The sequence below is a fragment of the Polypterus senegalus genome, chromosome 5 (genome assembly GCF_016835505.1).
Source record: "Polypterus senegalus isolate Bchr_013 chromosome 5, ASM1683550v1, whole genome shotgun sequence".
NCBI lineage: Eukaryota > Metazoa > Chordata > Cladistia > Polypteriformes > Polypteridae > Polypterus > Polypterus senegalus.
This window is the reverse complement of record NC_053158.1, coordinates 186,251,765-186,278,293: the sequence shown is the minus strand read 5'-3', so window position 1 is coordinate 186,278,293 and position 26,529 is coordinate 186,251,765. Positions and strand designations below refer to the sequence as shown.

General features: G+C 34.7%; 1 protein-coding gene across 4 annotated transcripts; it reads left to right on the top strand.

The window, feature by feature from the left end:
* eef1db (eukaryotic translation elongation factor 1 delta b (guanine nucleotide exchange protein)) lies at window positions 1-25,851 on the top strand. Of its 4 annotated transcripts, none has more exons than XM_039753759.1 (10): window positions 1-6; window positions 4,083-5,404; window positions 12,498-12,630; window positions 16,313-16,384; window positions 20,776-20,844; window positions 22,047-22,131; window positions 23,009-23,124; window positions 24,553-24,762; window positions 25,131-25,325; window positions 25,751-25,851. In XM_039753759.1, the coding sequence occupies exons 2-10, from the start codon at window positions 4,083-4,085 to the stop codon at window positions 25,787-25,789; spliced, it is 2,241 nt and encodes a 746-aa protein (XP_039609693.1). In that variant the 5' UTR covers window positions 1-6; the 3' UTR covers window positions 25,790-25,851. The 4 variants fall into 4 exon arrangements, with proteins under 4 accessions (XP_039609693.1, XP_039609692.1, XP_039609694.1 ...); XM_039753758.1 differs by having other exon boundaries at window positions 1-11; XM_039753760.1 differs by lacking the exon at window positions 20,776-20,844 and having other exon boundaries at window positions 1-11.
* The last annotated feature ends 678 nt before the right edge of the window (window positions 25,852-26,529 follow it).

Sequence of the window (26,529 nt, the reverse complement as noted above, 5' to 3'; positions counted from 1 at the left end):
TCCAAGGTAAGGTATGCACTTGCCATAATACTCTGAAAGAACACTCCTTTATATTTTAAGTAGCTCTACGCTGAGATGCATTATTAGAGTGAAATGCATTAGTGCAGCTCTAAAGAGTCAGTGAGTGATGGGTAGATCTTATTAAATTAACAGTTTAATATGTTAGCTACATAAGGTGTAGTGTATACAGAAGTTTTATTTCTTACTGTATGAGGATTTAAACTGTTGACTAAGTTTGTTGTTGCAAAGAAGTGGAGTCAAACATTTAATCACCTTAAAGTAATTTTAATTGTTTTTACTTTTTCATTAAGTCTTTCGATTGTAGTAATGCTTCAGCATTTTTTTGAGTATCTCTTGTGTTTGCAAGGTTTTGATTTTATATATTTCATCGCTAGGATGCATTATTTCATTGTTAGAAGCTATGGTAACTTTAATATAGCATTGCTTCCTTTTTCTAAACTAGTTGATTATTACTGAGGTTTGATTTTTGTTTTCTTTGCAACAATCAATTACAGTTACATCTTTTTTTTACTGAAAGGGCTAAAAGCTGAATGTCATTTTGCATGCTTCAATCCAACATCATGCACCATATTATTTTGTTTTGACTGTTCATTTCATTTTTATTTTTGTTTGTCTGTAAACATAAAACGTCTCTGTATTGTGTGTTACATTTTAAGAAACTGCCTTCCATTGTTGAAATGGTAGTTTGGTGCCCATTTAATCCAAAGTTCTTGTTATCAAATCGTATATGCTACATTTTTATATTGACATCTTTCATTACTTTCATTATATTACATTGGGTTTGATCTAAGTGTTTTGAAGATCTTTTATTTCATCAATGGTTTGAGCAATTGATACATGTTGAGCATCCCTAATTTGAAATATCTGGGACCAGAAGTACTTTTGAATATTTTCATCATTTGGAATATCTGAATACATATAATAAAATGTTTGGATTTGAACCTAAGTCTAAACACCACATTTATGTTTTGTATACACGTTAATTTTGTACAATATTTGTAATAATTTTGTGCATGAAACAATGTTTGTGCAGAGTAGCATAAGCTGAATACCTTTATCAGCTGTTAAACAACAAAAACAATAAACATCAGGGTTTCCCTCTCCACCTGCAATGCTGTGCTGTAATTAAAAGGCCACTGTATGCAGAGAATAAGCAAATATCACAATGAGTAATGCACACAAATTCAACTCATTTTAGTTCATTAAAAATTGGGGTGTGCATGATACACAACACATAATCTTAAAGTAATAGTTTCTCAAATAAATCAACATAAAATGTCTGTTGCTGTATGCAGTCTGCTGTCACTGTGCATTCAGTGTCTCTGGCTGCAGCGGCAGTGCACGCTGTTTGGTGTGGGGTGAGCGGCTGCCAGGCTGTTTTCTGAAAAGCACACAAAGCTATGGTTTCACATATAACTCGACAAAAAAAATATCTGTTGCTGGTTCTGTGGCCACTCTTGCTGCATATTCCCCATATCTGGCTGCAGCGGATGGGCAGCGACCGACACATTCTGGTTTCTACCTCTTGGAAGTGTAATTGGCGGCCCTTCTAGGCAGATGTTGCCGTAGGTGCATCAGCTGCACAAAGGTGTTCGGCACCATGATCAGCTGGGGACAAGTCAGCTGATGTTGGTATGCTGGTACCTCACTTTCATTTTTAATCTCAATGTCCAGGTTACTTGCACCCAAATCAGAGTCTGACAAGTCAGATTCCAATTCAGAATAATAAAATACATGCAAAAAGTTGTCCACTGAATATTTTTCTTTGCACATTTGCCTCACTTTCTCGCCAATTGTCACCATTTTTGCCATTCTTTGCTCTTCACTACTCATGTACACCCAGGGATTAGACGACACAAGTCAACAAGGCCTAATATTCCTCTAAGCAAAGACAGTCTACCTTTACCATAACAGTTAGTTTTCTAAACGTTTACAGCTGATTATCGCCCTCACCCCTCCTGTTGACCAAAGTCAACATCTGCCCAAACCCTAAAATCTTGAAAGTTAAGGTTTCACATTAGATAGAAATTTCTTTTTTTACCTGAAAATTTTGGAATAAATCAACATACGCATTATATGTTAGATTTTACAGTAGATCTGGCAGTGACAATGGCTGATAATAAACCTGCACTAGCAGAGTATCAGAGCCAGTGTTTTAAGGTTTTTTTTTTTTTTGTGTGTGCCATGCTGCTGTCATGAACTGCTATGCAATTGTTATTACGCCTTTCATCCTTCAACCGAGTGGTGCTTAGTGTTCCTTGATACTTCATGGGTGAACCGCCCCAACTCCCGTTTATGTAGTGGTGCATCATGCCCTTTGAAATTCATATTGATTGTAAACAGTACATACCAGCTCTTGTGGTGTTCACATCTGCTTATCAGTTTTTTAAAAAAAATAGTGTGAACATTGGTCAGAGCCCCACAGAAGCAAGAGGAATTTTCAACTTGTAGCATCATTTCAGAGCTCAAAAGGATTTAGATTAGGGATGCTGAACCTGTATGGCTTCATATATAGTATTGTATCATGCCCATTTTCTTTTGAGTTTCTGATCCTGATTTTTGTGTATGTAAAACTTTACAATTGTTTAAATCTTTTCTTAGACCAGATGATGTTTTTGTTCAGTTGTTTTGGATGTAAACAATTTTATTTGTTAACAATTATTAAAGCGATTTTGCTCAAGATTCTTGTTAAATCTCACATTTTACTAAATCTTCATGTAGTGAACAAAATCTTGTTCTTCCTGATTAAAAATATTGGAGCTAATGGTGTAGGTGTCCTACAGTAGAAATGTGCATGGCTTTATTTATTTACACATACTTTTTTATGCAGTTTATACACCTGTATTGCACATGCATATTCCCTTCATACACTTATGTTGTACATTGCAATATCTTACTATTGCAAATTAGGATTAAGAAGGAGATATAAGCTATAACATGAACATATGTTACTTCCAGAGCTGCTGAGAATTGGTATATGTACTCCTTAAATAGATACCATCATGCTATATGTTAGATCAAAAATGATCTGAAAAAGTGTGCATCAAACTACACATTTTAAATTAAATATGAAGTTGGCTGAAAGCCTTGCTTTCTTTTTCAGTTTTTCTTTTGTTACTGATGTAGATTTTAAATGCACTTCCTCCATGCCATGCACCTTTATACATTTACTTTAGACATTTATTCATTTACTTAAACAAAGCTTTTTAAAATACCCAGTGGGAGGGTATTGCAGACCTAGAGTAAAGGATGTATTTATTTTTTTCCAGTTGATTTGATTTTTTGGTTTGCTGATAATTTATTCAGTGCCACAGGATAAATGTCCAAAACCTAATCACACAATTAAATAAAGAATGCAAGTTCTATCTCTGTAAATGAGATTATATTCTTAAAAACATAGCTCATACAGGATCTTACATTTTGGTTTAAAAAAATGTAACATTTCCCAGAGTTCTGACTTTGACATCATGGTGAAACTGCGGTAGGTGAGTCTGGTTCCAACCTGGCCCCCCGGTTATAGGGATTTTTGTACATTTTTATTTCGGGTTGGTTTTCTCCTAGACTGCAGTTCTCTCCTGCATCTCAAAGGCTTGCATGTTAGGTGAATTGGCAGTTCCCAATTGGCCTATTTTAGGAATGTCTGGGAAAGAGCTCAGTAATATTTGGTGATGAGATGTTTCCAGCTTCCTACAAACCTTTGAATGAAAATTGATAGAGCAATTTATTCTAGTACACAATATAAATATATTATTTGTGGTAAATTCTTTTGTGCATTTTTATGTGTAAGGAAAAATTGGATTTGAAACTTTTAATATAACTGTATATTTATTGATATGAGAATAGATAGATACTTTATTAATCTCAAAGTTAAATTCACAAATGCTTATTACTTGTGATATAAATCTGATTTATAGGAATGAATTTGCATTCTTACATTTCTTTTAGATCAAACCCAAAAAAAGTACTGTATGTGCATGTTACTTGGTTGTAGCCATATCCTGTCACTGTGCTTGTGTTCTCTTTGGTTTTCATTTTTTCTCTTTAATGCTGCAATTTGGAAGATGAAGATGCAAAAACACCCATTTCTATTGGAAACTGTATGGATGGACAAGCTAAAGTATGACGAAGCTGAAAAGCTTTATTATGAGGGACTTGCATCTTTGGCAGCCGTGATAGAGCAACCACAAAACCTGACTAATTCTGCGAAAAACTTGGAAAAGGTAGACGACAGTTCCTTAGTTTCTTCCACCGAAAGCAGCAGTCCAGATGGGGAATATAAAAAGGTAATCAAGAAACAGAAAAGAAGGAAGATGTCACAGAGAATAAAAAGCCAGTTGGATCAACAGGAGCTAATGCTGCTTGGCATGCGTGAAGACACTGTTTGGTTTAAAAAATCGCAGTATGATGCAGCTGAGAGTGTGTTTCAGAAAAGACTTGCTTCTGCTTTTCATCTGTCTCCTAACTCAGATTTGCACGACCGGAATATATTAAATTATGTTCCCCAAGCCGCAGCATGCAACCATAGTGATTTGGTTGCCTGTCATCATGTTGTTAAAACTGTCTGGATTAATAAGCAAATATTTGATGATGCGGAGTGCAGTTTTATGGAAAGAACACTATCCATTCCAGATTATTTACCAGTTGAATCTTTTCCTGTTAACTTGCCATCTGTAGAAAGAACTCCTGATGAAGGGTACATGTCTGGAGTGCCAACCCCAATAATGCAAGGATTTCCTTTGACTGCTAATTCAAACTTAAATGCAGTAGGGCCAAGTCATCCAATTAATGGCCTCCCACATTTCTCTGTTTGTCTTCAAGAGCTTCTCTCTGGTGTCTGGATAGATAAACCAGTATATGATCTTGCAGAAAAGACTTTCTACGAAAACCTGTATGATGGACCACCATCCCTATCATCTAAGCAAGTTGGGAAGAAAAAAAGCAAAACTGCCAAAAGTCATGAGACTAACATGGAAATGGATTTAAATGAGGCTGGAGGAAGCAGTGATTTTTTTGGCGGAACTATTGGAATGGAATGCAGTATTTCTAATATAAAGCACAAATCAGTAAAATCTGATAGCTGTTGTAACAGTTTACCAGACCAGTCGGTAGGAAAGAAAAAGGGCAGTAAAAAGGTTTCATTTGAAGAGGAGAAACCCACACAAGACCGGAGTGGAGGCTCATGTAGTGCTGTACCTTTTTCACAGGAGGACTTTCCTTCCACAGTTCAGTGTTTCCTACATTCAGATAGTGAGTATATTTGGCTGAGGAAATCTCAATTTGATGCCGCAGAGAAGAATTTTTACGAGGCTGTTGTGGATAATTCAAGCAAGAAAGCTTCAGCAACATCTAGGACACCTCCAGCTGCACATTGTCAGATGACAAAGTAGGGCAGTTTTATGTTTTTTATAATTTGGGTTTAGTAAGAAATCTTTTCAGCCAAACGTTGAATGTTATTAAAAAATTGTGAATTGTAAATACAGCGGTGCTTGAAAGTTTGTGAACCCTTCAGAATTTTCCATATTCCTGCATAAATATGACTAAGAGTAGATATGGAGAACCCAGCTGAAAAAAATGAGACAAAAGTACCATACTTGATCATTCATTTATTTATTTAGGAAAATCACCCAGTATTACTTGTCTGTGAGTAGCAAAACAATGCGACCCCCCTGTTGTTGGAAAAACTGCAGCTAAACATTTCTGGCAGGTCTTGATCAGTCCTGCATAATGGCTTGGAGGAATTTTAGCCCTTTCCTCCATACAGAACTGCCTCAACTCAGATGTTGCTGGGTTTCCTGAAATGAACTGCACACTTCATATCCTTCCACAACATTTCTATTGTGAAGGTCAGAACTTTGATTTGGCCATTCCAAAACCTTTATTTTATTGTTCTTCAGCCTCTCTTTGATAGTTGTCTTGCTGCATAACCCAATTTCTCTTGAGATTTAGTCCACAGACAGATGTCCTGACATTTTCCTTAGAATTCGCTGATATAATTTAAAATTAATTTTTTCATCCACAATGGCAAGCTGTTCTTGCCCAGAAGCAGCAAAACCAGCCCAAAGCATGATACTACCACCACACAACACAGATGTGATGAGGTTCTCATGCTGGAATGTAGCGTTTTTCTTTCTCCATATGCAACACTTCTCATTTGAACCAAAAACTTCTATTTTGATATCATCTGTCCATAAAATATAAATCCTGTAGCTTTTAAGCTTGTCCACCTGCTCTTCAGCAAACAGGCAGCAGTGTTTTTGGACTTATTAACATTAACCAATGTGAGAGAGGCTTTTAGTTGCTTAGAAGTTACCCTTGATTCTTTTTTGACCTTTTATATCCCTTGCCTTTGGAGTGATATTTGTTGGTGGACCACTCCTGGGTAGAGTTAAAAATACTCTTAAACTTCCATTTTACAAAATCTGTTTAACTGGATTGGTGCAATCCAAACTCTTCATAGAGATGATTTTTTAGCCTTTCCCAGCATGTTGAGCATTAACAATTCTTTTTTCCTTGTTTCCTCTGAAGTGTCCTTTGTCCGTGGCATGAAATAGTGATACTGCACAAACCTGTTTGGTGATGAAGCATATTACCCTGTTCTTTTAATATGAACAGGGTGACCATTCACACCTGACTCTGATCTCACATTCAAATTACCTGCTAGCTTCACATACATACATACGTATTTCACATGCTTTTGCCACTCACAGATATGTAATATTGGGTGATTTTCCTCAATAAATGACCAAGTATGATATTTTGGTCTCATTTGTTTAGCTGGGTTCTCCTACTTCTTGGACTTGTGTGAAAACCTGATGATGCTTTAAGTCTATGTGCTATTCTATTCTATGCTAGTCTATTTTAGTTTAAATATATATTCAGTAATATGGACAATTCTTACGGGTTCAATAACTTTCAAGGACCACTGTATATACTGCATTGCAGTCATACACTTTTCTTAAAGTAATGGCTATAGGTTTACATTGCATGGTTATTCAGGCAATATTTTTGAACTGTCTTAGCTCCTTTTTTCCATTCCCCTCTACTCAGTTTTATAGATAAATTGATCCATAGTAGGGACTTTTTCAATGTTTGTTCAGGAACAATGGAGTGGCTCTTCTACAGATCACATAAGAGTTACATATTAGACTGATCTGTCTATTCCTCTGAGATATAAATGAAACAAAACCTGTTCATCAGCAAAGCGGTGTTAAAGAGTAAATAATGTTTTGAGAGAGTTTAAATGATTTTGGAACCCTTAAATGTATCTATTTTGTTCGCAAAATTGTAAAAATTCTTGCCTTGTGGTGTTTGCATCTAGATGGGAAACCAAATTATACACCATTATAGCATTTTAATTCTACCTAGGAGATGTAGGAGGGCATTTTACCAGGAGTACACTGAAAGTCTGGAATCAGTCTCTGAATATCTGATTTGTTACAGTGAAAACCTTCAGCCACTGTAATATAATTGACAGTTGTAGCAAAAGCATTAATAACATTTCCTTCACACTTTTTACAGAGAGAGGTTATGTTTGTTATAAACTGTAATTTTTGATAAATATTTTGTAGAGACGTTAAAAGTTTTGTCTGAAAATCTTTTGTGATTTGAATAACTATACCCCAGTAAGTTCATGCAATGGAAGCATTTTTGATTTAACGCAACTGCAGTACGTGCAGCTAGGAATGTTAAAGGAACTCATACTTTCAGTTCCAGTCTATAGTAACGTTCCAAAACCACAATCTTTGTTTCAGTTTTGAATGACAGTTGGTACTGCATTCATGTGTCACTGCACGTAGACAAATTACTCAAGAAGGCAAAGTAATGCTCAAGAAAAACATGAATAAGAACTACATATAAAAATGGTTTCTATCTGGTTTTGTACAGTTTGCAGTCATGAGGGAAACATTGTATTGGATTTTGTGACATTTAAAAATTGAATCAATTTGACTCATGCATTAATCTTTAGCTTATTTTTACCAAGCTAATGATGCAAATATAATTTCAGCTATTACAAACCTAAAAGCGGAGATGCTCTGACAAACTAGATATTAAAACCATGTTAAAAACATTTTTTAAAGAGTTTTTAAAATTTAAATACCTGAAATTATCTTGAAATGCACTAATTCAACAGTACAGACTTAGTAATGTTTAAATTTTCACGTTTATTAAGTAGTGTTTTTCAGTTCCTGGAATGAAAATATCAAGAGAATAAATCTTTAATGTGCACATGGTAAGATCAGGATAGTTCATGTGGATATTATCCTTTATAACCCCTATGCTGTAATCCCTTCAAGATTATAAAATTTCCCACAGTTTTCGTTAAAAACATGGGGGATCACCGTGTCCATCACACATTAAATGTCAAGCACTAATTTGTAATTTGATATTTATGAATGCCAATATATTCATTTAATGATACTTGGGTAACTTCTTGATGTTGCTGTTACTTCTGTGGTAAAGTTTTTGGCAGGCAGTGAGGTATAGTGATTAAGGCTTTAGACATCCATCCCTGAGGTTCTGGGTTCAAATCCTGCTACTGACACTTTGTGACCATGAGCAGGTCACTTCATCTATCTGTGCTCTAATTGGGGGAAGAAAAAAAAAGGAAATAGTTCTCTCACATGACATCAGCCAAATAAGTAAATGTATTCGTATTTATATATTTTATGTTCTATTACAGAAAATGGCACAATATTGTTCACTTTAATGGAGATTTTTGTTTCCAGTTATTGAAAGGTATTGTGAAATTTCACAGGTATTGGTGTCAAATGCTGAAATTCTGGTATCGTAACATTCCTACATGCGCTTATTATCTCACTTGAAAAAAATGCTTTGGGCTTTTTATTTTGAACAGTGAGCACTATCGGCAGAATGAAGTCTCCTCTCTGTGTATTTAGATTATATTTCTCCATCTGCTAGACTTGAGGAAAGAGACACACTTGGATTTTTGAAATGCTTTTGATATTTTCCTACAATAAAGATTAATTTTGAAAGTAGATGCTATTGGCCCCAGAAGTAACCTACAAAACTGTTTATCAGTTTGGTTAGCCATCAGATGACCAAGAGTACAGATAAGAGGTGAAAGCTTCACATGCAGTGAGGACCGCTCATAAATTTATTCCCACAAGGTTCTGTCTAAATCTAAACAATCTTCCAAGATGCGATGAGCACTTAGAAAATGTAGTTTAATGTAGAAAAGTGCAAAGGGCACATAAGAAAAATTAACGTTATAAATAGAGGATGGTAGAAATTGTTTTACATGAAGCAACCTCAGAAGAGGATTTAGGGTTTTATGCTGATTCAACGTTTCTATCACTAAACATTGTGCAGAAACCTTTATAAAGGTAAATCAAATATTAAGTTATGTTGTAAGAAGTGCTGAATATAAATGAAGGCACTAAATATTTTTGCACAATATGATGCCTAGTATGTCTGCACATGGAATATTGTCTACAATTCTAGCTGCCATGCTGTGAAAAAGACACAGCAGCACTCAATTCGGTACTGAGGAGTGCAACCAAATACATACTATTATAGAGTGAACATGTCAGTGCTTTATTTATTGATAGTAAAACTTTGGATTGTTTACATTCCGGACCACGATGTCGGCATTGATGAAAGTGTCATGGATACAGTACATCACATCAAAAAGAGCAAGATTTGGCATAAAGCTTTACGAGCTTTGTGAATCTTAAACTGAATACATTTAAAATTTGGTTCTATACACAGGGAAAGGCATAATGTTTGATCTGAAATGCAATCAGTACACTACTCATTTGTGCTGACTTTGATAAGATGCTCTTTTGGATCAAGGATACTGTATAACCATGGGCAGTTTTTATGTTTAGCCAGAGCTGTTTCACATCTTGCTGCAAAGAAAGATCAAAACTTTGGAACAGTGCATCCTAACCATCATGGCATGCCTGAAGACTTTGGCAGAGCTAAATTACAATGTGTTGCGCTAGTAGTTTGGCAGTAGTTCTCACGCTAAAATGGAAGGAGAAGAAAGATGCTTGTTGTCTTAGCACTGTCCATAATGCAGCTACAGTCACTGTGCAGGCAAAAGGGAACAAGCAGGTTACAAAGCCTTGTGCTGTGGTCAACTACAATAGTGTAGATTGTGTGGATCAAGAATTGACTTTCTATCCTGTTATGTGGAGGCAAAAACAGGCGGAGTGGTGGCTCTGAGGATAGGGATCTGCACTGGCAATCAGAAGGTTGGCGGTTCAAATCCCGTAAATGCCAAAAGGGACTCTGCTCTGTTGAGCCCTTGAGCAACGCCCTTAACCTGCAATTGCTGAGCGCTTTGACTAGTGAGAAAAACACTATATAAATGCAAGGAATTATTATTATTAACAAAAGAAATACTACAAAAGTTATTTCATCATCTGGGGGAATAGTGCATCTAGAATGCATTTGTGTTATACAAACAAAAAAACTGGCAAAACTGTATCTCATGCAAACTTGACATGCCAGCTTGTAGAACAAATCATTGCTGCACATCCACCCGTGGTCAGCCCAGCACATCATGGATCAATCCAGAGTGCCTTATTGGTAGACATTTTATTGATTACATACCTCCAACAAAAAAAAAATCCAACTCACACCTGTGCTGTGTGCTGTTCAAAAACTGATAAATCTGGAAAGAAGATCTGAAAAGAAGCACATCATTTATTTATATGGCACATTTTCATACAAATAATGTAGCGCAAAGTGCTTTACATGATGAAGAAAGAGAAAGAGACAAAGTAAGAATTAAAATCCGAGAACACTAATTAACTTAGAGTAAAAGAAAGGTCCGATGACCAGGGAGGACAGAAAAACAAAAAAAAAACTCCAGACGGCTGGAGAAAAAATTAAATCTGCAGGGGTTCTAGGTCCTAGAATGCTCTAGGCATTCTACCTAACATAAATGATCAGTCCTCATTGTATTCAGGGTTCTCATGGAAGGATTTGATGATGACGCTGCTATTGTCCTGACTGACAATAGGACTCATTATGAGATTACATACTGTTTTGGCATCATTAGTCATATTATTATTACTGTTATTGTTTTTATTCATCGTTACTATTATTTGTATCATTATACTTTGTTTTTTTGTAATAAAATTTAACGCTAAGGAGGTTAAAGAAGGACATGAACACTTGAATGCATGTGATACCTTAAAACGCAGCCTTTTATAAAAACAGGATTTTCTCTGTTCACAGAAGAAGCCCAGGCAAAATTGCTTGTGGTGGTTCAAACACATCAAGCACAGTCATCAGTCATATATGTTTTCCAGTTATGCTGCTTTTTGTTTCTAGAAGTAGATGTAGATTAACTGCCTGTCTCTTTTATACAAATTGAAACACTGAGTTTTTCACAAATGTAATGACTGTATTTGTTGCAGAATTCCAATTGGATTATTTCGTTTCCTTTTCCACAATGTCTGCTAAAAATTTTTTTTGCTGTTGTCCCAGCACCATACTTTATATGAGATTGGTTTAATCTCTACTTTCCTATACTAACGGGCATGTCCTTCTCTTACAGTCTCGGGGAATTAGATATCTTTAGAGCTGAGAACGCCACTTGGGAACCAAATCAAGGTCTAAAGAACCGTCTAAGGCATTGATAAAGTAAAAAGAGTGTAACATATTGAAAAACAATGGTGGAAGTTAAGGGGAAGTGTTTTTAGAACTGAAGCCAGGAATCGCATCTCTATAAAGGGTATCTGCAACAGACTACGGAGTCATTTAGTTAAACCAGAAAACTTGACAACCTTTAAAAAGTGTCTGAAGGAATTATTGGGATAGCTTCGCAAGTAGTTGAATATACAGTCTTGATTGGACTATAAGGCCTCCTCGTTTTTGTGTTATCAACTGTAGTTTAAGAACAAATTTTTATACATTTTTTTTTTTTGTTTTAAGGTAAATGTATAAGTCAAAAGATTTCCTTATGTTACTAATTTTGACTAAATGTTACACATTTGTACTCCATTTTTCTGAAGTTTTAAAATATCTTCGCCTTTTTATTAATTGAAAGATTTATTAGCAGTGTCAACAGACAAAAATGCTGGCTAGTTATTGAGCAGTGATAATCATGGAGTAAAATTCTATGTAAAAATAATGTGAGTTTCTTGCAGCAACTGCAGTGCCAATTCAAGTTCAATGCAAAAGACCTTGTTTTTTTATTAAAAACAAAATAGTTTAATTAAAACATTAGTTTAGCTTTTTCCAGTATGTCCAAGTACTGTACACATTTACAAACAGTGCTTAATCTACACATTGAGAAACTATTGTCTCGGTTCAGATATCTTGTGTATAATTTTGGTGGTCCCTTTCAGAAATTAATTTTTTTCATCAAACTATATAAAAATGTAGATTTTTTTCATGAAAATTGACAGTTTTGAGGATTCAAGTTTATTCTGGAAAAAAAGCTTTTTTTATTGATGTTAAATTATAACTATGGTTCTAATTAAGACATCATTTCTTTACAGCACCATGAGTACTGAATACCTCTCTCAAGAAAAGATCTGGTTCGACAAGTACCGTTACGATGACGCAGAGAGGCAATACTACGAACAGATGAATGGCCCAGTTTCTCCTGCTGTTTGTTCAAAAGCAGCTCAGGTACAATTGTTGGGTTGGGTACATAGGAAGGTTTTAAAGAATACATTTTATGTTTATCAATTGACCATAATTAAAAACTAGTTATAAACTGTCTTCATTTAAATGTGTGTTATAAATGCAACTTCCTTGAAATGCTGGAATATTTTTGAAATGAAATATGTTTTTCCCCTAGGACAGTCCTGTTGATTTTTTGGAAAGTATTAGCAAAAATAAAGGCATCTGTTAACCAAAAAAATCAATGTAAAATTAATGACTTATATTGAACATATAATTTTCGTTAAAATTTAATTATCAGAGTCTTATCGCCTCAGATGCTTATTTAAAAACTTGTTTGGGTCAAACTTGGTTTGAGCAGTTTCTCACGTAAGATTATAAATTTGGGAAAACATTGAATTGGGCCTTAATTGACTGTCTTGTGTTGACCACCATTCCTTGATTTGTACATATGCAAAGCATTTGCTCCCCTAATCGTAATAGGTGAAAGCACCTTGTAGTATCGGTCCACATGTGTAATGAAGCTATTATCGGCCAAATGTCTGAAAAAGTTTACATTTTGTTTATGAAGCACAAAAGAAAGGGGTAAATTATTTGACTATTCATGTTTCTAGTAAACGAAAGGCCATGTATAACTCAGCCATTTATTGCATGGGACATCTAACCTAACAAATTCCAGTCACCACAACTAGTTACTCCTGTATCTGTCATAACCGGAGCACATTGTCCTAACTCTAAAATCTGCCCTTTAGCTTGTTTTTCTCATCACTTTAGGTTATTCTGTGCACATGGATGGCTTTACATTTTTACAGGTACATTTGATTCCCATTGCCTTCACCTCTGCATCATTCAGCAGCCATTAAAAGGCCATCGTAATTGGTTAAGGAAAATGTGCAACCTCTAGTTGTTAGATGGCAGAGTTCTGGCCTTGTTTTAGAAATCCTCTCCTTAGCCATGCCTTAAATTGACCTTTTGGCCCCAGCTTTTACACCTAGTGAGAATTTAGTCCGTTGATGGTATAACATATGTGCTGTTGGTATATTTGTCAAAATATTAACATCTATGAAGTGAGCCCCTTTTTTGCAAATCATATTACGCCAAGTGTTTTCTTTCTTTTTTTTTTTACTATCCATTCATCAGTCGATTTAGTAGCTGAAGTGTTTGTAAAACGCTGAGGTTGCTTATTGTTTGACTCTATAAATTGTGTTCTTTTGCTATTTAATTTTGTGATTCTGATTGTTGTTTAGTCTAAAAATTGTCATGGTTTTTCAGATCCTTGAAGCGATCTACATGATAGAGATCATATGAATGCTTACAAATACGGCTTTGGCAGTTTGGCAATAAGCTGCAGATCTGCCCTTGATCTGTATTCTTGAGGCATTTGCTTCAGCAGAGATGTTGCTTCAGTAATAATCAGTTGTAGAATTTCTTTTACATAACAGATCAAAAACGATACTAAAAAATCGTAATTTTATGGATTATCTGAAACTGAAGTTAAATCTTCATCTTTATAGCTTCTGTTGTCTTTTTTCTTTGAAATATTAGCCTTTAAAACAAATCAACATAATTAAAATGGACAGCTGCATAGTGTTAATTTTTAATTATATTTTTTGTGGGTTTAGGGTGAATTTCAAATTTATTGTTATAATGGCTGTCACTGAGGTAATATTACAAATAAACAGAATCAGACTTAATCTGGGAATTTGCAACATATGGCTTGTGTCAGATATGACCTGACAAAGAAAATCTGGCCAAAAAGCAGCATGGAAACACTGCAGCTTTTACAAATTAGCAATTAGCATAAATTCTTGCCCACAACAATACAAAACTGCATTTTGAGCAATCTTGTGGGACAGAACAGAAATTTTGAATAAGAAATCTCTCTTATATAAAACAAATCCTGGGACGAGAAAAGACTTTTTAGCCTGGGACGAGATGTGACTTTTTCTTAGAGATACTTTTAAGCCCTGCAAGATGAGACTTTGTGCCAAGAGCTTTAACCATGCCTGAGGCCAGAAATAAAAGACAAAGAGTAGATGACAAAGTAGAACATCTTGTTTGGTTCAAAAACGTTGGCATGATACACATGCAGAGCAGGTTAGAGATAATGAAAGTACTAAAATTTGAAAGTCTCCAAAAAACAATAGTAAAGATTGCATTAGCGCAAACAAACGGAAATTATTACTCGGTGAAATAATGGAATATCGAAAAGAGATCGAATATATTGTTTGGATTTAAACTTTTAAGTCGGAGACTTGTAGATCATCTAATTCGTGTTGCCATCAGGAAAAAGTAGTGTTTCTTCCTAATGAAGAGGCGTATCCGTGAGAATTATGATTTGTTGTTTGGAGAAAGTGAAATCCACATTTGAAAGCGGCAGAGACGCAAAGTGGCTGGTGCGTAGCGCAGGCCGGGGTGTTGGAAAGCAAAGCACAACCAATACATCCATCTAACTCTGATCACCAAAACAACACATGAAAGTGACAAGAAGTTTGCACGTGTTTAAAAGAGCATTTTATTTGAAATACAGAACATTAGATGCAGTGCTGTGAAATAGTACATTTTAATACAGATAGTGGTTTTAGAATGCAAGGCATGTTACTTTACAGCTGTTACAGGTAATAGATCTATCAATAATTCATATACCTTTAGTATTTGTTAAAAGTGATTAGTGAAGTACTTTTGCAGTATTGAGAGAATATTTTGAGTTTAAAAAATGTGATCTGTATTTTAAAGTTAAATGTTTATTCCTGTAGAACACAGTTACACTTTAAGAATTCCATTGTACTCTGTACAATAACAATTGTACATAACAATACTGCTGCTACAGCTGGAAGGACTGCTGCTACTACATTCTCTATAGTTTTTCTCTCTGTCACGTCTGATATCTTTTTAGTTTATTATTTGTTTGTGGTAATTGGAGAAACTTTGCCAATGGACTCTTTTCACATATCAATACTGCTGCTAGTGCTTCAGTTACTACTGCATTCTCTGTAGTTTTGCCCTTTGTGACTTCTGGCATCTTTTCAGTTTATTATTTGTTTCCGGTAATTACTTTTTTTTTATTATTATTATTATAAGAGAGGTAGGTAAAATATAAATTTGAGGCCAGTATGATGTTAAATTACCAAAAGTCAAAAAGTCAAAGTGAACTTTATTGTCATCTGCAGAAGAGTACCTTTTATACAAAGCAGTAGTAGAAAATATCCTTTATTTTTCCGTATTAGTGTTTATATTATTGTTTTGATCAAACTAAACTCTTTGTTCATAGGGACAGTACCTATGTTTATTCCAAATGGTAGTTTTTACATTTTAAAAACTCAAGAGACTTTGGCATCCATAGTAACTGATTCATTAAATGTGGGCAAGTCATTTTATTGTTAGAGAAAAGAGACATGAAGCTTTTAAAGTACTGTAGTTACACTTTGAGAAAAAAAAATATTTGGCTATTTACCACATTGTTCCAGCAAACATGAATATAATTGTGTAATTTTCATAAGTAGTGCAGAGAAAATCTAAGACAGATTATCTTTTACATTGGTTTTAATGATTGTCAAATGCGGCATCAGAAGTTGAATTCGGGTCTTGAGTCTTGTAATTTTCATAAACATCACATAATAAAATATAAAGGCAGAAATGATCTGCTCTTGTATGTTTGACTTGCTTCTTTCTGCCCCTCTCCCCGCAGGAGAATGGAGCAAATACGATCCTGCGAGACATTGCAAGAGCCAGAGAGAATATCCAGAAATCACTAGCCGGAGTGAGTACTGCGTTCTCTCACCCAGCTTGACCACATCATCAGTAGTGTGATTAACTCACTCATCATACAAAGCGAGTGTGGATGAACTAAAACCATGGACTGGCTTAAGTTCAGGCTTACCCATTGTTTCATTTGTTCATCTTGTACAATCATATAACTAACCTCTGCATCTTCAGATAGCCCACATTTCTATAGCCATCAGCATTATACAGACTTGTAGTCTTATTCAATCCGGAAAAGTTTATTTCAATGTTTTATTCGTCACTCTTAGTATGCATTATTAAATAGTCATAATAGAAAATGTTACTACATTGTACTGGTTATGGAATTCTGGGCTCTCCTGCTTAACTATAACCTTTTTTTTTGTTGCCATTTGGTGTTTTCCAGTGATTTTTTTTTTTTTTCCAACTCATGCACACACACACACACCAAGTGCTTGGTTGTTGTTGTCTGCATGCTTATATTTGATTAAAATTCGTGGTGCAGTATTTAGTTCTCAAGCATGAATATTCTTTTCTGTTTATATACCCCTCTCATCCAAATGTGGGTGGTCCTATTTTATCCCATCAGCCTAACCCCTTAAAAATAAATATTTTTGTTCATTTCTATGCCATGAAGTACATTTTAAAGAAGGGTTATTTGATATGTGTCAGTACATATCGAACATACATAAGGCTCCTCTCACAAGGGTAGGATGTGCAGACTACAAAACTACTTGAAATCAGTTTTTACAACTAAAGATTTCATCAGGTTGAACTGAGTTTGGCTATTTTCTTATTTAGTGCAGCAGGTTGACACGTTTTTGCCATTAAAGATATGATTTTGACTTTGGCCAAATAAAAACGGAATAAATGCATTAAAATATGTTGCAGAATTTAATCTAAATAATCTAAAATAAAACAAGTCTTGTTAGACTCTAGTAGTGGAAAGCTATGGAAAATTAAGATTTAGACTTTATTGAAAAAATAGTTGCATTAGTAGACAAAAGGTTAGCTTACATCAGTTTTATTTTCAAAACTCCGGTCCCAAAATTACATTAAGATTGATTCTAAAATAGGATATCATTATATCCAAAAGGACTCTAGTAGTGGAAAGCTATGGAAAATTAAGATTTAGACTTTATTGAAAAAATAGTTGCATTAGTAGACAAAAGGTTAGCTTACAACAGTTTTATTTTCAAAATTCCGGTCCCAAAATTACATTAAGATTGATTCTAAAATAGGATATCATTATATCGAAAAGTACTTCAAAACGTTTTATTAAGAAATGTTCAAGACCAGGATGCTTTGCATGAAGTGTGACATTGTGTGTGCCCCCTTAGGGATATCTCCTTTACTTCACACATTCAGATGTAATGGTTAAATGTATAAAAAGTTCAGGTATGATGTGAGTTTTGGAAGGATAGCAAATGCTGGAAAGGCAGAATAGACAATTTAGAGAAATTGAATACATCAGAGAAACAAAACAGTGTAGACAACCTTGAGACAGTGTGCTGCTTCCTTTAAATGTTCTATCATCTACATGCCTAGAGTAACAATAACTAAATAAAAATAGAAAAAAGACAAAGTTTGTATGACAGGTGGCCTTTTTTTTTGTACTCTGATGAAAAGGCAGGACCAGCACGTACAAGTAGTATTTTAAACATTTTGAAACTGAAATGGGTATTTACAGTACTGATTTTGTAAATGCCCAAAGATTGGTTTCTGTGTATTAAAATATTTGAATGACCTGTTTCTAGCATTAGTGGTTTATGGTGAATGATTCTTGTATAAGAATCAATTCAATTTGACATGGATACTGAAATATGCAAAATTAAGTATTGTGAGGAGATAAATTTCTAGCATTTTAGCACAGTACTCCTACAGAGATTTTGGCCTGGTTAACATATTCCAAGATTAGTGATGAGTGTAACAGGGAAGATTAAGTTCACATAGTTTTGAAAAAAATGACACCAAAATTAATTTAGCTGGTGATTTTGCAATTGCAAAATGTGAAGCTCTAAAGAGTTATTGTGTAGGTTTAAAAGGTTTTTCTGGAGTAGAAGTCAAGTATTGCTCCATACAAATTGCTTATTCTTTGATGTTTACCTGTGTTTCTTTCCACAGCTGCATGATGCAGGTAGTTGCCTGCACAACAATAAAGCAAATACTAGTTTACACCTTTTTTTTGTAGAGGTGGAGTGCTTTTTTATGTCTTTCTGCACATTTTCTACAAAAAAGAGGCACCATTGGGTACATTACTAGGTTTTCCCCACCTTGCCTAGCAACCACCCTTTTCTATTTCTTGATTAATGCACACAAAAAGTTTGTATGCTCCGTGGGGCTTCAAGTCTCATTTTATTTCCGTCTTTGATGCATTCTTAGAATTTTGGTCACCAGCATTGTCTTCATAATTGGCAAGTGGCCGCTTTCTCAGCAGTAGAAACGCAACGCATGTCTGATAGCTCAACAAAATGTGGACATTTAACAGGAAAGTCTGGTGTTACAAGACAGTTTCAGTACCGTGTATTTTTTTGGGGGTAAAACTCCTACACTTTTAAAATTCTTGCCAGTGACATCAGTACAGTATGGAAACCATCTATTGGATCAGAAACGGAATGTTTTAGCATTAAATATAAGAATTTTTGAAATCCAAGAAATTTCGTAAATGTTTACTAAACAGTCGGCACATAAAAGTTCACATAATTCTGTTACTTAATGCCAAATTACATTAGCTCAAAATTTTCACATTTAATTTTTAGCCTTTTTTTGCATATTATACTTGGAGTACAGGAAGACTCTGCTAATTATTCCATGTTTTATTTTAGTATAGCTAGTTGATGCCTAACTGGACAGCCATTCTATTTTTCCCATCCACCCATATTCGATGTGTGCCAAAGGCAGAAGCAAAGTGAGCATGAAGGGGGCATCTTGTAACTGACTTGCAAGCTGCTTATGGAGTCTTCCAGTTCTGTTTGTTAGAGGATAAGGAGAAAAAAAATTTGAATGGTGGTTTGGGTAAACTTTAATAAACTAGATAAGACCTATTTACACAATGCAAGGTACACCCTTTTTTTTTTTGTTTATATACGCAATACTCTTTTCCATTTAAAGCAAACGCCAAGAAGTAAGTTGCCTATGTAAAAAGAGAGCTACACCTAAAAAATACTTATCAAACCAAGGCTAATCCTCAGTGGCAAAGAATACATAGTCCTCTAAAATGCAAAACTTTAGATCAAACCTTTAAAACAAACGACTTGCAAAATATATTTTTCTTACTTTATCTCTACCTAAAATACCACCTTTTTAAGTAGACAGAATGCAGAGATTTTGATTGCAGTCAAATAAAGTGTAGATTCACATTGATCTGTAAAATAAAATTAAAGAAAAAAAAAAACTAAAAGTACTCATATACTTCTGGATGCTTATAGCCCTTGAAGTGCGATCCTGTTGCAGCTTGGCGAGGAACAAAGGTAGAGAAACCCTTTTAAACTCATGTGTCACCTTTTAACTCCATAAAAAAAATATGCATCTGCATACTACCAACCTTTTTGTATTCAGATGAAGCAGCCCAGCCGAAAGCTACGCCATCAAAGGTTATAATTATTAAAGCAGTAACAGCTTACTGATCTTGACAACTGGTTTATATGATAATAAACATTGCTTATTGCGCTGTGTCCTGAATCCAAGAAAACGGACACTTATTTTCTTAGTATGCTCATACTACATGCTTTGTAATGCTCAATTCAGGTTTTTAATCTTGAATTGATATGCATATGCAAGGATGCTATATTGAAATATTGTTTTCTCTATAAAGCATGTTGTGGTTGGAATTAGGTGCTAACCAATTTTTGAAATTGCTGAAACAGTTTCCATCTTCAGATCAGTTGCGTGTTTTAAGCAGTGGTTGTTCACACCCCTGAAATGTAGTAATCAATGCATTTAAGAATGTTTTTAAGTGTAGAAAATCAAGATCAGGTAATGAGTAACATGAATAACATGTTCCTACAGGCAATTTGCTACTTTTTAATTATTATAAAAAAAAATGTGTGTGTATGAATAGTGCTGTTTGTTTTGGTGGGCAAGAAGTATTGCTCAGATTTACAGATCTTCAAATTAGTGCATGTTGGTTGGAAAAGTTGCCAAAGATGATACGTTAACACGTTTGTTTTAATTTTAACTACTTTTTTGCCATTTCAGTTTTGAATGTTTAAAGAGTTTATTGAGAGGGAGCTTATTCCTTGAGGAATAATTATTCTGTTGTATTTGGTCTTAAGTCAGCATGTGTCTGTCAGCTTGCTGTGCCTTTGTAATGTGCTACTTTCCAGTTCTTTTGCATGTTTCTGTCTGTTCCTTGACATTTAAAAACTTTAAGCAACTCTGTTCCTCCTCAAAAACACCTCCACTTTCTAGATGAAGACCATCCTGTTGCCCTGTGGGAACCCTCCCATCACGCAGAGCCCAAACCAGCCATCACAATCTGTAAGTGTCCCTTCACTTGACAAGAGAGGACACACATTTGTGGCATGACTATTATGAATTAAGTGTAGTATGCAGGTGGCAGGAAGTACAGTACTGGTAAACTATATTTTGTTGTTCTTGCAGCATGTTTAAATTTGACAGTTTCACCATGCGCATATAATTTTTTTTTTTACCAAATAACATATCTCTGTTATTTAATAATTAATATTTTTATTAATGCTATTTGCTTGGGTAATAATTCTTAAGACTGAGGTAAAATTACCGATTTACCTTTAGAAATATGTGCAGAGTTTAAGGGATTTTTTTTACTTATTTTTTTATCTGCCAAGCAAATAACATTATAGGTTAATCTTTGCGCTAATGACATGATGTTTTGTTTGATTAAACAAGGTCCACTTGTAGCCTAAAAACCCAGAAAACTCTGTTCTGTTTTTTCCACCACCTACAGAAGATACTGTAATGTATTTGATGATTTTTTGTTGATTTCAGTGGAAACAATTACTAGAAATATGCAACCTAGATCAGAAGTAGGATTCATTCTGCTTACTGCTTATTTTAAAATCTTCAGCTTTTTCTGAATGAAAGTTTTAAGAAATGCAGCAGTAATTCTTGCATTGAGAGGATACCTTAATCACTGTATTAATGCATATTGCACAGCTGACTGAAAAGGAGACAATTAGCATTGAAGTAACGCTAGCAATCCTGCAGTTACGGTAAGCAAGTATCCAAAAACTTGTTAAAAAGCTATCTGGTTCACCTGCTTTCTTCTGGGTTGCACAGTAGATTACCATAGACATTAGCATAATTTTCATTTCTGAGTTCCCAGAAAGATTTTGACCAAAATACAGTTGGCATAACCAACTCCATCCTCCCTTGAAACTGCATATTTTTTCCAGTCACGACAGTACAATCAAATATTTTAAATATTAAAGAGATTTTAGAGTTTAACAGTATTTGTGCAATGTGACTGCTCTGTTGAAGGCAAGAAAACACACATGATCTGATGGACGGCACTCGCATTTGAGCTTCATTTGACCTGCTTGCTTCATTTTCTGTCTTTTACTGCTGTTATTCTTTGACTTATGATTCTATTAAAATACAGCTAATTAACATTGTGGCTTTGGGACTTACCTTTCTATGACTAAGTGATACCTAATTATTAAGGTTGTGACTTTTGTTTTCCATGTGTTCTCTTTTCACAGAGCCCTGTTGGGCCAGCTGGAGAACAGAGTGAGTTGGTTACTAGAATCAGCAGCCTTGAGCATGAGAACAAGCATCTGCGTGCAGGTATAAGTTGAATATGAATTATTCTGTGAGAGGAGTAGCATGTTAGTGTTGTTACCTTAAAATGCTTGAGCCATGAAATGGATCCTGACTGGGTTGCTTTTGTGCATTTGTTATATTTTCCCATTTAATTTTATGGGTATATTCCTAGGGTCCAAAGTCATGTTAAATGACTCTTGATATTTTTGTCTGTATAATTGATTACATGCCAGTGTATGAGCATTCCCAGCAATATACTGGTACTAATGCCGACTCCTTTTGTCTGTTTCATCTGTGATAGGCTGTGGCTTCCTTTTAAACATGATCATAACTATAAAGCAAGCATAGAATAAGTATTTTGTTGAAACAATGGCATATGTCTCTTACTGTTAATTTTATTATATAAATTCACCATTTTTCAGAAGTGTGTATGTGTCAAGGACAAATCTTGCATAATTTGCTACTCAGGCAATTGATTTGAAATATGTAACATGAGCACCAAAATTTATATGCGGTTGCTCTGTTGGATTACTGCTGTTTATAATAACTTTATCTACATGGTGACATTTTGAGTCTGTTTGGTGTACTGCTGTTATTTTGGTTCTGTTCACAAAAAACTTGATGTTTGAAGAATTTCAAGCAGAAAAACTTAACAGTATTTCCTGTATGCTCCTCCAAATACTGAAATAATGTTGTCTATTTGATAGATGTACTTATCTGAAAGCCATGCATCTTCCACATTAATTGAAAGAGAAGATGTAGTAGTAGTGCATGTTTTCCTGAGTGAAAGGAGTGGGCTGTGCTGCCCGTTATTAAAACATTCTAACAACAGTGAAGCAGATAAAAAGTGTTACTTTTCAAACAAACATATAGACATGTCTTTTTCTTTTTGCCCCTTTAGTGGTTGAAGACCTTCGGCTTGCCATTTCAAAGTTAGAAATACGGTTGACAACACTGGAAAAATCACCAGCAGCCAGTGGTTCAGCTCCCACAACTTTACCAGCTCCTCAGCCTAAGGTAGGTCTATTATTGTTTTTTGTTTTCCAATGGCTTTTGCAGAATATGATTAAAAAAAGTTAAATTAATAAATTTTAAAGGTTTTGTTTATGCTTCTGCTAATATTAGAAGAATGTGTTATATCTTAGATATTTTATTTCATATTAATTAGTATCAAGAAACAGTACATAAGAAAATGTGAATACTCTCTAGTAACCATTAATGGCAATAACTCTTTATGTAGGTACACAAGGAAAGAAAGGAATCTACCATCATTAGTGATGCTTCCATCACTACTGATGTAAATAGGCTGATTTTTCTCTCCAGATGATTTGATTGTTAGTCTCAGAAATAGGCCGAGCTCGGAAATCAAATTTTGATAATGAAGTTGAAGTGCTCCTCTACGTGTATCAGTAGTTGTGGAAGTCCAAGTGTTGATTTGTTGTAAAAAGAGAATGGCTGGACAAAGTATAGGAAGGAGAAGATCTGAAATAACTGCCTTTCACATTACAGAAAGAGGAGCAATAAATGAGAACCAGGAATCTGAGATGTTGTTTTGTTCATGAAGAGGAATAGATAAACAAATGTACTGTCTGGCTATACTTTAATTCAAAGAAAAGGGAGCCGACAACATCTTCCTCATAAATTGAAAGAGAAGATGCTTTAATGTGGGGCCTTTTTAGTTTGTACTTGAATTATTAAGATTTTAAAAGGACTCGTCGTATGTGTGTGGACAGTATGGGAGCGGAGTATAGCAACTCACATTTTGAATTAGAAGAGGAACAGATTGGCTAGATCTACACTGGAGTACACTTTAAAAGCATGGTGCACTAGCACACATCTAGCAAGGTTGTAAGTTCAACAGTATGCACAGAATAATGCTTACAAAAGGTACTTGAATGAGAAATGTGCCATTTCTAAAACGTAAGGAAAAAAATGTGTACGTTGGTGTACCAAAATGGATGCTAATCGATGGCACCATCCCAGGAAATATACTAGTGTAGTTAAATGAAAACTGTGCCACGGTCTCAAAGACTGGCTTACCTAATTGATGACTTGCTTATCACAGGTTATATGCTGGCGCGAGGTGAGATTCAAATTAATTATTTACCCAATGAAAACTGGTTATTTTTGCATTCATATATATTTGAATGCCTTTTTTTTCCTCCAAAGTGCTTTTCCCCATGTCGCATAAGAATGTAACAACACTTTATTTATTTATTTTTTTTAGTGGAAGACGACAAAGCCTGTGTTAATTAAAATAAATATGTATTTACTAAGTTCCTTATAAAGGACTAAAGTTTCTTCTACAAAATATTTTATATATATATATATATATATATATATATATATATATATATATATATATACACACATATAAAAATAGTATTTTGTATAATTAGTACATACATATACAGCACTTATCCTTTTGCTTGTATATTTATGTAGACTATTCCTGCAAGACAAAATGAAGCTAAGGAACCAGCTAAAGAGGAGGAGGAGGATGATGATGATATCGATCTCTTTGGTAGTGATGATGAAGAGGAGGACACTGAAGCTGCACGCATTCGAGAAGAACGGTTAAAACAGTATGCAGAAAAGAAATCCAAAAAACCTGCTCTTATTGCAAAGTCTTCCATTCTGCTAGATGTTAAACCGGTAGGAGTTCTCACCCTGTCCAAATGAATTTTTTTTGTAAATTTAACATCAGTATTTTTTCATGCAACCCCTGTTTTATGCACCACTAAAAAATATCCTAGACTCCTAGTTCTGCTACTCTTTTTTTTCCCTTTGTCCTAGGATTCAGCATCTTTAATGTGTTTTTGCCCATTGTGTGTGTTGTTCACATTCTAATAATTTTAGTATTTTCTATGCTAAACAGCATAATATTAACACTAAAATACTTTCAAGGCTTGTATGATCAAATGCAACATTTACAAGTGAGCAAAGCTGAGTTTCCTCCCTTTGCATGGTTTACTATTGTGTCTTTAAAATTGAAATGCACATTAATTGTTTCTTCTCTTTAGTGGGATGATGAGACAGACATGGTAAAGTTGGAGGAATGTGTGCGATCTGTACAGGCAGATGGTCTTCTTTGGGGCACTTCCAAACTTGTGCCAGTAGGCTATGGGATAAAAAAATTGCAGATTCAGTGTGTGGTAGAAGATGACAAAGTGGGCACTGACATGCTAGAAGAGGAGATCACAAAATTTGAGGACTATGTAAGTTAACACTTTACAGTTTACTCTACATTTATCTTTGATGCAGCTTTTTTTCCATATTTTGTATTAAATACTGTGGTAATATTTATCAGTGTTATTGTGCTAATGCCAAACGTATACTAGATTCCTGCTTTCGACTTTTTTGTTTAAATGTTAAGGTTATACCTGACTACTTTCTAGCTACCCATTGCTACGAATTAAGATTTTTATTAAAATGTTGAATTTGGAGGAGCCTTTTGTTGCACAGTAGTGATTAGAACACTGAATAATGAAGCCTTTGTCTAATAGTTTTTGCTTCTGTTGTCTGTGGAAGCAGATTTTTTAACAACTTGCATGGAGTTTTCTTCATTGAGACTTGGTTTTCTAGGTTTAGATCATTTATTTGTTACAATCTGATAAGAGGTTCTTTTTATCTCCTGTTGCAGGTGCAGAGTGTTGATGTTGCTGCCTTCAACAAGATCTGATGTAATCTGTGAAAATTCCCTGATTGAAACCGTTAATAAAAGTTGAACTGTTTTTGAATGCAGAAGTAATTTTGTGATATTTTATTATTATTTAAAGATGGTGGGAAAACCTGGGAACTTTGTAAATAGTGGCAAGAGCTGGGAGGTTGATAATTTGTACAAACATTATACTTGATTTATGTAGTGCTTTATTGTTAAAGGGTCCTAGGGCGGCCCTATTGTCACTTTCTGACTCTATGTTGTAGACCTGAACATAGACCTGAGTGTCCTAAATCCCCACTTCAGCTGTTGTATGTTACCAGTCTGTCACAAAGATGTTGCTTCACTGTCATAGTTGACTTTTGCTGTTGCCAAGTACTTGCCTCTTTCTTTTATATCTATGACTCCAGACAACAAAGTAGAATTCCAAAACAAGCTTCTGTTCATGTGTTGTAACAGCATTCTGTAAATGAATTTTCCTTAATGTGTCTCACTCAACACAGAAGCAAAGTAAAATGACTTGACTATAGAGATTTTACCCTAGTTATAAAGCAACTCAAGACTACTGTGATTTGATAAAATATTTTATTAGGGAATTAAGTTAGTGAACGTATGTGTTATTTTCATTAACAATTACTTATGACTGTATGAAGAGTGTAGAGTTCTGCGTACAGTTTTTTGCAGAATTGGCAATTTTGTCTTTAACTGAAACATCTTCATGCAAACAATATTTATTTAAAAGAACTAGTGTTCTACAATTG

Excerpts from the sequence above, each read along its gene's own strand:
- eef1db (XM_039753759.1), top strand. The coding sequence starts at position 4,083 with ATGAAGATGCAAAAACACCCATTTCTATTGGAAACTGTATGGATGGAC. Across the intron at positions 16,385-20,775 it reads TCCAGAAATCACTAGCCGGA|ATGAAGACCATCCTGTTGCC; the intron begins GTGAGTACTGCG and ends TCCACTTTCTAG. Across the intron at positions 24,763-25,130 it reads TTCTGCTAGATGTTAAACCG|TGGGATGATGAGACAGACAT; the intron begins GTAGGAGTTCTC and ends TCTTCTCTTTAG.